The sequence below is a fragment of the Tupaia chinensis genome, unplaced genomic scaffold (assembly GCF_000334495.1).
Source record: "Tupaia chinensis unplaced genomic scaffold, TupChi_1.0 Scaffold139757_1, whole genome shotgun sequence".
NCBI classification, from domain to species: Eukaryota; Metazoa; Chordata; class Mammalia; order Scandentia; family Tupaiidae; genus Tupaia; species Tupaia belangeri.
In genome coordinates, this window is record NW_006199637.1 from 614,280 (window position 1) to 625,168 (window position 10,889).

Consider the following 10,889-nt stretch of genomic DNA (forward strand, 5'->3'; position numbering starts at 1 on the left):
ACCCATCATGTTTTTTTTTTTTTTTTTTTTTTTTGAGCTGCTATGACCACGTTGGGATTCAAAATGTGGTTGGCCATGTGGGATCTGGCTCCCCTAATCACTGTGCTATGGGGAAGGCCTGAAACTTTGTTTAATTGCCAGAGACACACACAGAGAGAAAGCATTCTCCAATTGAGTGTGGTCATGTCACAATCCCTTCTTTTCCATTTCTCCATCTTGTCAGGATTCTGAATGTGCAAACATATGCACCTGGCTTGTATTTCAAACCACTGGGCTGGGATTCAAACCAGTCAGCCATGTGGGATCCAGCTGCCTTAAGCAGTAGGCTATGGGGCTGGCTAAAAATTTCTTTTATCTTTTAGAGATACATCTTGAAATATTTATGAACAAAGTGTTAGGATGCCTTGGGTTTAGTTAGAAATAATCCAGTACTTGAGAAGGGGAGTTAGAAGAAACCAGAATGGTCATGAGTTGATGACAGGCACAGGAAAGTTCCTTGTTTTATTCTATTTGAAGTTGTTTATGTTTGAAGTTTTCCAAAATGAAAACAAACAAAAACCCTTCTATTTTATCTTTGTTATCTGAAGCTTTAAGTAAAAATATTTACATTAATACTAATGTAGTGGGGAGCTGGCCATGTAGCTCAGTTGGTAAGGAGTTGGATCCCACATGGCTGTCCTAGCCCTGAAGACTTAAGGGACACATCCAGTGCCTGTGTGTGCATGATCAAAATCCTCACAGGAGGGAGGAATGAAGACAGAAAGACTGTGGTTGCTTTCATTCTTACCAGCAAGCACATAACCTCTGGCAATTAAAATAATAATAACAATATAGTGGGTATTTAGTCTTTAATATTTAATCTTCCATTCATCCGCTTTTGTGTTGCTGGAACTTTAAGTGTAACATGAAGTTATGTCAAAATTTTTTTAATCATCTTTTTATTTATTTAGTTTTAGTTTTTGCTATAAGGTGCATGAGCTTGCTAGAGAGAGAGGAAGAGGGAAAGTGAGAACTCATCCCCTGAGGGGTGACCACACTGAAATCCCTATTCCTCCATTCTCTTGGAATTTTGGGTACTCATGCACCTGTGCCTAGCATGATTGGGTCTGGAACTCATACCCTGGAATTGGCCATGTGGGATCCAGTACTTCAACCTCCATACTACCTGCTGGCCCATGCCAAATTTTCCAATATGACTGCATAGTCTAAAATGGCATCTATAAAGCTGAAACTATAACTATGCAGCTAAATCTAAAGAACATAGAGACATCACTGTTTCTGGTGTGTAAGCCAAATATTCTTTAATGAACTATTGATTCTTACAACAAATAAAAAGCATGCTAAGCTAATTTACCCTTTAAAATTATTAGAATTTATCTGAATTATTTACAAAATATTAAAATGTATAACAGGCTGGCTTAGCAGAGTGAATCTAAGAATATTTTTCCCCACAGCTTGACAAAAGGCAATAATTCTGACTGATATGTATTAAGTCCATACTGACTTTAATTTTTGAGAGATTTTTGCTATATAGTGTGTGCACTCACCAGAGAGACAGAGACAGGGAGAAAGCGAGAAATCACCCCTCACAGAGGATGGCCATGCTGCAACCCCCTCTCCTCCAGTCTCCTCTTGAGATCTTGGGTACGCACGCACACACACACCACGAGTGAATTTTAAACTTCTGGGTCTGGGATTTGAACAGTGGTCAACTACATGGCAACCCAGTGATTTAACCATTCATTATGCCATCTACTCATCCCCTGATTTTTGTTTTTAATCAACAGGTAGGGACAGATATTATTAAGTATGTTTAAGTGACATACTTAATAATATTCTGCAATTCTCCAAGTATAATCTGAATCTATTCTGTATGCTATTTCCAAAAATTAAGGGCTAGTCAGGTGGGATGGTAGTTAAAGCAGCAGGATCTCACATGGCCTACTTCTGTGGTTCGAGTCCTGGACCTAGTGGCTTAAAAAACACAACAGACATATGTGCATGTGTGTCCAAAATCCCAAGAAGAGAGTGCAGGAGAAGGGATTTGGGCACAGTCATCCTCCCTTCACAGGGAGTGTGCACTTTCTCTCTTTCCCCCAACTTGATCTCACTCTGGCAAGTGCATATGCCTTATAGTAAACTAAAAAAAAAAAAGTTAATGTGTAAGAATTTTCCACTTCGAAGAGAAATGCAGCCTCCCTCGTTCCCTAACCTTATAAGATAGAAAGTTCTTACAAGGCCTCATTAAAGTTCTGACAGTCTAGCAACATAATAATGCTATTTAATGATTATACTGTTACCAAATTTACCTTGTCTGCAATTTTATAGCAGCAGTCCATCCACAAGAAATCTTGAATTAAATCGTCATCTACAACAAAAGATAGCTATGACTTGTCTTTTAAAGATAAAAACATTTCCTTTTGAAGAATTAATTTCTATATCAGGAGATTAATGATTCTTAAAAATAGAACAAAAATGGCTGAACTAGTGTTGTATAAGGTGTCGTTTTCAGTTCTTTGGTGTATTTACCATTGCACAGACTATACACAAAGCTATTGCCTTATCCTTCATCTTTTCATCTAATTTGCTTTAATACATAGCTCGGATTACAGAAAGAATGGTCTAAGTGCTTGTTATAAGTGAATATCCTATTGCACTTTGAGAAATATGTCTTGGGCAACTCTAGAGTAACTCTTCATTCCTTTCCAGAATCAACACATGGAAATTAATCTGATAAAAGACAGTTCTGTCTTTTAAGAAATAATGACTCAATGAATATTGTGTTTTCTAAATATGCTTTACTTTTTCCTGTTAAGATTCCAGGGTATTTTTAGTTTTGAATTCTTCTGTATTTATCTCTATTCCACTTATATAATATTCAAAAACATAAGAAAAAGGATCATAGGACTGGCACTGTAGCTTAGTGGTTAAGAGAGCTGGATTCCACATGACTAACCAGGGTTTGAAATCTGACCCTGGACACTTGAAAAAAATGCCAGGCATGTATGTGTGGGCACCCCAAACTCCAACAGGATTAACAAATGTAGAAGGGATTATGGTGTGAGCTTGACACATTGAGGGGTATATTCGCACTCCTTGTTTTTCTGTTTCTCTCTCTGGCAAGTACATGTGTCATCTGACAATTAAAAAACAAAAAAAGGATCACAATTCATTAGTTATTTCCATATAACTTTTAGTTTTAGAAAAACTGAGTTATTAGGACAAAATTAAAAAAACACAAAAATACTGTTTAAAAATAATAAATTCAGGGGCCAGCAGCTGATACAGAGGTTAAGGCACTGGACTCTCATGTGCAGTTTGAGTCCCAGACCTGGTGGCCTGAAATTCACACCAGGCATGTGTGCACACATGCCCCAAATCACAACAGAATAGAGAAGGGATTGCAGCATGGCCACCCCCCTGGGGGTGATTTCTCCCTTTGTCTCTCTCTGTCTTTCTAGTGAGCACACATACCCTATAGCAATAATCTCTCAAAATAATAAAAATAAAAATAAATCCAGGGGCTAGCAGGTAGTGATTAGGCTGTAAGGTAGTGTTAAGGTCCTGGATCCCCGATGGCTGACTCTATGGTTTGAGTCCCAAACCCAATGGCTTAAAAACCACACCACGCATATGTATGTGTGTATCCAAAATCCTGAGAGAAGAATGGAGGAGAAGGGACTGTGGCATGGCCATATCCCCTTGGGCGGGGGGAATAATTTCTCACTTTCCCTCTCTGTCTCTTTCTGGTGAGCACACGTGCTCTATAGAAAAAAATCTGAAAATAACAACAAATCCAAAAGTAGGTCAAAAATTGGAATTTAAGGGTCACCGGCTGGCATGGTGGTTAAGGGCACTGGACTCCCACATGGCTAACTGGTTTGAGTCCTGCAGCTGGTGGCTTGCTTTCTCACTTTTCCTCTCTATCATTCTGTCCCTCTCTGATCAAATTAAGATAAATAAATAAAGTTAAACAAAATAATTCTTTAAAAAATTGGAATTAAATTCCAGTTTTGGGACCAGCAGTTAGCATAATGGCTATGTCGCTGAACTCCCATGTAACCAACCACAGTTCGAGTCCCAGACCTGGTGGCTTAAATTCATGCCGGGCACATGTGCGTGTGTGCCCAAGATCCCGAGAGGAGAATGGAGGAGAAGGGATTGTAGCATGGCCAATTCCCCGGGGGGTGATTTCTAGCTTTCTGTCTGTCTCTCTCTGTCTTTCTGGCAAGTGCATGCACCCTATAGTAAAAACCTCTCCAAAAAAAAAAAAGAAAAAAAATCCAATTTCAAAGGGCCATAATATATAACTGCAAAATGTATTAATAATTATTAGAATACAATCTGGAAAACCTGACTTTTTCCCATTTCCCCCTTTCATTTTAAATAACTAAGCACAATTATATTAATTTTTATACTCTAGAAATAACTGTCAGTCAAATATATGAAAAGTTCAAGATAACTATTGATATTCTTAGAATAATTAATTTCTGCCTTGTTAATTTCATTTCTCTTTCTTAAATTAGTTAAAAATGGTAGAGCCAGGAGCATTCTTGTTATGACCAGTTATAGGCACTGAGAAGTCTGTGGGTAACAATTGTGTTCTACTCTTAATAAAGAGAAATGGAAACTTGTTTTAATATTCTAGATCCTGACTGTGGAGTAATTTATATTTCTTCTGTTTATATTCCTTATATATATTCCTTTTTGTCTGGATCTCATATTTTCATTTTGCTTTTCTTTATATCTCAACCAGCTTGTGTTAAGCACCTGACCTTCCTCTGTATGAAAGGAAGCCTGTTACCTGTTTCTACCATCTTGTGGAATCACTTGATGTGATTCATTCAGAGATATTTACCAGAACCTATCCATCTATCCTATCCTTTATTCTATTAATAATCTGTCTACTTTACTATTTGCCTCCAAAAAAAGGAAAAGAAATCCCTCAGTACTATAAGGTTTATTTTTGCACTAATTAGTGGGCAAGCCCATGGCATGGTGTTTAAAACAGCTACATCTCCATGGCTGAATGTGGTTTGAGTGTAGGACTTGGCAGTGTGAGAGACACACTCAACACATGTGTGTGTGCTCAAAATTTCAAAAGGAGGAAGAAATGCAGAAGGGACTGTGGCATAACCATTCTCCACTGGGAGAATGATTCTTACTTTCTCTCTCTCTCTCTCTCTCTCTTTCCAGCAAGCACATGTACCCACTGGCAAATTTAAAAAAACAAATAAACTAATCAGCAAAGTAAGACTGTCTCATGATGTAAAGAAATTCAAACTCAATTTTAATATGTTAACATGATAATAATAATAGTTGCTATTTAACAATATTCCTAAAATGTAATACTGAAACTTCTATGGGTTGACCAATTTTCCCATTTGCTTGGTTTCAATAGTAAGAATCCTGAGAACAGATCAGGTCCAGTCAAATTGGGTCAGCTAACTCACCTGCCTCTTTATGTAGTATTTTAAGTTAAACAAAACTCATGCTATGAATATAAATTGCTCAGGATTTACTAGAAGCTAGAGGAGCCTGAAATTTTTTTAAAGATTTATTTTATTAAATTAATTATTATTACTATTATTATTTTAAATTTGCTATAGGGCAACATGTGCTCACCAGAGAAAGAGAAAAAGAGGAAAAGTGAGAAACCAAGTCATCAGGTCTGGGACTCAAACGATCGTCAGTCACGTGGGAGTCTAGAGCCTCAATGACCATGCCATCTGCTGGTCCTGAGCCTGAATTTTAAAACCCATGAACAGCAGAAAAAAAAAAACGAAAATCAAACGTTAAAAAAAATTAAGATTAAGCAAAACAAAACCAAACTTGGCTGGAAATAGGGCATTTAACACAAAAAACATGAGCATCCTTTTTTGCAAATATAAAAATAATAAAATATTTACACCCTAACTTTTAAGTACTTTATAATTATCATTATTAAAGTATTTAAAACCTACCAAATAATTTAAAGAAAGCAGTCATTTCCTGACGCTGTATAACTAGACAAGGACCTTTAGGACGTTTTGATTTGTTACTATGTACATTTTTCTCAGATGCTTGCCAACTATCTTTGAATATAGGACGCTTCAGATTAATCGGTTTTTTGGGCTGATGTGTTCTATTTGACCCTGATTTTACATGAACAGTAACAGTAGGTGGTGTCTCACAACACATCTGATTGTGCCTCATTTTGGTCTCCCAAGATTCCTGTAAAAATAAAATATATAATTACTTATCACAATCATTCTTTTTTTTTTATAAAAGCAACAACTAATTGGATAATATTTCTACATATAGTTATGTGAAATGTTACTGAACTTGCTATTACGATGTTATTTGTGACAATGAACATTAGAAATTGCTTTTTTAATTCAGTGCTATGAAAGCTATGGTTTTTTTGTGTAGCCGATATACTTTCCCTTTCTAAATAATAAGATACTGTGTATCATTTTGCTTTGGCGACTACAGAACATAATTGCAAACTTGAAAGTTAATTATATAAACTATGCTGAGTTTATAAACTATTTGTATTGGGCTTTTTTCCTGATAATTTTTATTCTGCTTAAATTGATATTATTTTATCATATGGTTGTTATATGCCACATCAGATTTCTTAAAGAAAAAGGCAAACTATCTTCAGAGCTTAATTATTATCAAAGCCTTATATAAAATCTTCCCAAATACAAAATAAATCTTCTCATCAGTAAATTCCTTGATATATTACAAAATTTTCTTATTCAATAAGCATTTATTGAAAAGTTGAAAACAATTCTAATGAAGAAATACATGGTATATATGACTTGAAGAATTTTCATAAATTGGCCTAATTTTTAAAGTGTGAGTATATGACCATGTTACTTGAGTGGCTGATTATAAGTGTATAAGAATACACAATGTTTTAATCTAATAAAATCTGAAACAAAGTTAATCCATCAATATATATACACAATCCCTACCTCGTTTAGTGGTGATTCATTCATATAATTAGTATACTTAATATTTCTTTCACGGTTAAAGTACTTCTAGGATAATGGTAAGTGGAGAAATGAATAGCAACACAGGACACTGGTCTAGGACCCTAATGAGAACCTCTGAATCCATAACTCACAGTGACCCAGGCAGCCATGCCTCCCATGGTGTTCAAGGAGCTAGGTACAGATTCTCCTTCCTGACCCTCAGAAACTTCCCTGCTGAAGGAATGGAAAATAAAATTGGATGTCATGAAGCTAGAGCAGCATTGTCCAATACATGTGAGCCACATAGGTAATTTTTAATTTTTAAAGCCATGGTAAAAAAAAAAGATGAAATTAATTTTAATATTTTATATAACCTAATATATAAAAAATATCATTTTAACATGTAATCAGTATTAAAATCAATGACATTTTTATATCCTGAGTTTTTAAAATCTGTTGTGTATTTACTCTTATAATACATCTCAATTCTGATATTAATTTTTCAACAGTTAAGATAAAATGTACTATTAAAAAATGAAGGAGTGTGTTAAAGAAAAATATTTTACACTCCTTCAGTTTTTAAGTTTAAATTAAATAAAAGTAAAAATTGAATTTGTCAGTTGTACTAGCTACATTTCAAGTGTTTAACAGTCGCATGTGGGTAGTGGCTAAAATATTTAACAGTATAATGCTAGCTTATGACGAATTAGGCAGAGAAAGCTATAATTAATTGATTGTATAATTGCTTCTCTTCTCTATTTTGCTCCTCTCCGTTCCCTGTGTCCTTCTTCTTGGATTTTTTTTTTTTTTTTTTTTGGAGAGGTTTTTGCTATAGGGCATGTGCGCTCGCCAGACAGAGAGAGACAGAGAGACAGAAAGCGAGGAATCACCCTCCAGGGGGAATGGTCGCGCCGCAATCCCTTCTCCTCCATTCTCCTCTCGGGATCTTGGGCACGCACGCACACGCGCCCAGCATGAGTTTTAAGCCACCGGGTCTGGGACGTGAACCTCGGTGCACTATGTGGGAGTCCAGCGACATAGCCATTACGTTAACTGCTGGTCCCCCTTCTTCTTGGATTCTAATGGCCAGCCAAAATTAAGGCAATTATGAAGCTGGGTGAGAATAATACAAACTCCTCGCAAAGAGGAACAGGCAATAAATAGAGCCTTGGGTAAGAAGTTTTTGCTCTTTCCTACCCACCTCATTTGGGAGATAGCTGAAGGCCTCATCTGCATCTTTTATTCGAAGAACAGCCTTACATCTGGATGGAAAAAACTAAGTAATGGTCAGGTTTTTCAAACTGGGTCGGGAAGCTAGGCTCAGGGGTGGCATTTCCCAGAATATACCATGACTGTGGCACATACTTCAGGAAGTAAGTTTTATTCAGTGGTAATAAACTTTTGTGTTTTTACATTAAAACAACCATAGCTATGTCATGAAATAGAATGCAATTTTTTTTATCAATTGAAAACTTGAATGTCATGCTTACAGTAGGAATTTTTCTACTTTTCCACTAAACCTTTATATATGTGCGGAAGTACTTTTTTTGGGGGGTGCGGGAGAGGCTTTTTTTTTTTTTGCTATTGGGTGCATGTGCGCAACAAAAAAAGAGATAGAAAGTGAGAAATCACCCCCCAGGGGGAATGGCCATGCAGCAATCCTTTCTCCATTCTCCTCTCGGGATCTTGGGCACGCATGCACATGCACCCGGTGTGAGTTTAAGCTACCGGGTCACGGACTCGAACCGCGGGCAACTACATGGGAGGTCAGCGACATAGCCATTACGCTAACTGCTGGTCCCCCGAAGTACTTTTTATAAAATTTGAGAAAACTGTAAAAGAAGAAAATATCTGAAATTCTCCAAATAGAGATTCATTGACATTAATAAGCAAACATAGGCAGGAAAGTTGTGGAGGAGATTTAGGAGAGAAGTTATCAATGCATGGTGGTGGTCAAATTCCACCTTGAGTAGACTTTTATTTTACTTTCCATTTAAGTGTACCAAGAGAATGAGAGCTCTGAGAGTGAATAAGAGGGAAAGAATGAAAGACAAAAATACGGCCATTTCACGAAGGGTAAGACACAGAGAAGAAGGGGAACTAAGAAAAACTATGCTCGAATGATAAAATTCTTGAAAGAATTTTTGCATGGCTTCTTCAATATTAAAAAAAAAAATGTACTAGAAGCCAGAAGGTGGCATAATAGTAAAATATAAAACTCTGTTAGGCTGACCCACAAGGGAAGATTCCAGGTTCGCATCCAAAGACCTTCCTGAGTATACAAGGCACATGCATATCCATGTGTGGGACTGGCTGAGATGGGGCGTGTACTGTAGTATCAAGATCCAGCTGAGGGTGCTGTTTCTTTGTTGTTCTCCCTGTTTTTCTCACTCATGGAAGACATAAATAAATAAAAAACAAAATCATAGCAGACTTGAATAGGATGTCTGGGATTTGTATGTATGCAAAAACAGTAATTCCATAAACATCTGAAATAACTTCTTCTTTGTAGGGGAAATATACAGTGTAGTGGTTCACAAAATCATAAGTAGAATTAATTTGGAGATTCACTTGCCAGTATAAAAAATCTAGTTCCAAGATCCCTTGGCAACTCAGACAGGGCAAGCTGGTAAACCTTAACTTCATTTTATTTCATTGCAGTCACACAATGAGCACTTAATATGTGCCAGATACTATGCTAGATGCTTTAGATTCATTATCTAATTTCATTCTCATGCTCTCTCTCTCTAAGGTGGGTACAATTTTATCTTCATTTTCTAGATGAGAAGTTTGATGCTTAAAGGAGTTAAGAAATTTGCTGAAAGTCATACTGTTGGTAAGTGACAAAACTAGCACTTGAATCCAGGACTATCGGACACCAAAGTCCCAAATTCTTTAACTATCTTTTTTTTTTTTTAAGAATTATTATATTTATTTATTATCGTATTTTTTTCAGTTTGACCAGAAACAGAGAAAGAGTGAGAAAGCAAGCCGCCAAGTCCAGGACTCAAGCTGTGGTTAGACATGTGGGAGTCCAGTACCTTTTACCACCACACCATCTGCTAGCCCCGCTCCCCATATTAACTACTAAAGAACTATTTTAAATAGTAAATGAAATCATGTGTAAAATACTTGACATATAGTAAGCATTCAATTCAATATTATTTATTGTCACCTTGCTAGGAAAACAAACCTATTTATAAGGCTATTTTTTTTTTTTAATTGCCAGAAGGGTACATACTTTCAAGAAAAAGAGTCAGAGAGAGAAGAGAAAACAATTCCTAATGGGACATGGTGTCACTGCAGTTCTTTTCTCCTCTATCTCCTCATCCTGTCAGAAAGTTGGGCAGGCACACACATGTCTGGTGTGTTTTTCAAACTGCCCCAAGGTAGGATTTAAACTGCAGTCAGTCATGTGGGATCCAGTTCCCTATGCACAGTGTTTTACCTCTGTGCTATGGGGTCAGCCCAAGGTTATTTTTACTCAACATGTATTTATTTATTTAGGTTTTTGCTATAGGGTATGTTCGATCCCAAGAGAGAGGAAGAGAGAGAGAAAGTGAGAAATCATCCCCCAAGGGGGATGACTATGCCACAATCCCTTCTCCTCTATCCTCCTTTCAGGACTTGGGGCATGCACATATACACCCAGTATAATTTTCAAGTCTCTAGGTACAGGATTCGAACCACAGTTGGCCATGTGGGAATCCTGCACCATAACCTCTATGCCACCTGCTGGCCCCTCTTTATTCAGATTTAATCCTAGCATTTACAGTGCTAAGTGTGCACAATAAATTGTGATTTAGTGGTTAAATAAGCTATTACTGTAGGGAAGAAAGGTGAGCTTATTTTTTCTCTCTCTCTCTTTTTTTTTTTGCTAAAACAAAATAACTTTTTTTTTTTTTTTGGATGGAATTTTGCTTATAG

The 10,889-nt window shown here is 36.6% G+C and overlaps 1 protein-coding gene across 5 annotated transcripts in view; it reads right to left on the reverse strand.

The window, feature by feature from the left end:
- Window positions 1–10,889, reverse strand: part of SPDYA (speedy/RINGO cell cycle regulator family member A) — a 34,125-nt gene that overhangs the window by 20,847 nt on the left and 2,389 nt on the right. For 2 of the 5 annotated variants that reach the window (XM_027765799.1, XM_027765796.1), the window contains exons 2-3: window positions 5,964–6,213; window positions 2,310–2,368 (exon numbers count right to left, since the gene is read on the reverse strand). In XM_027765799.1, coding sequence (XP_027621600.1) covers window positions 2,310–2,368; window positions 5,964–6,195 — 291 coding nt within the window. In that variant the 5' untranslated portion in view covers window positions 6,196–6,213. Of the gene's footprint in view, window positions 1–2,309; window positions 2,369–5,963; window positions 6,214–7,114; window positions 7,197–8,163; window positions 8,240–10,889 lie in introns of those variants that run through there. The other 3 variants (XM_027765795.1, XM_027765794.1, XM_027765798.1) reach the window with 3 other exon arrangements.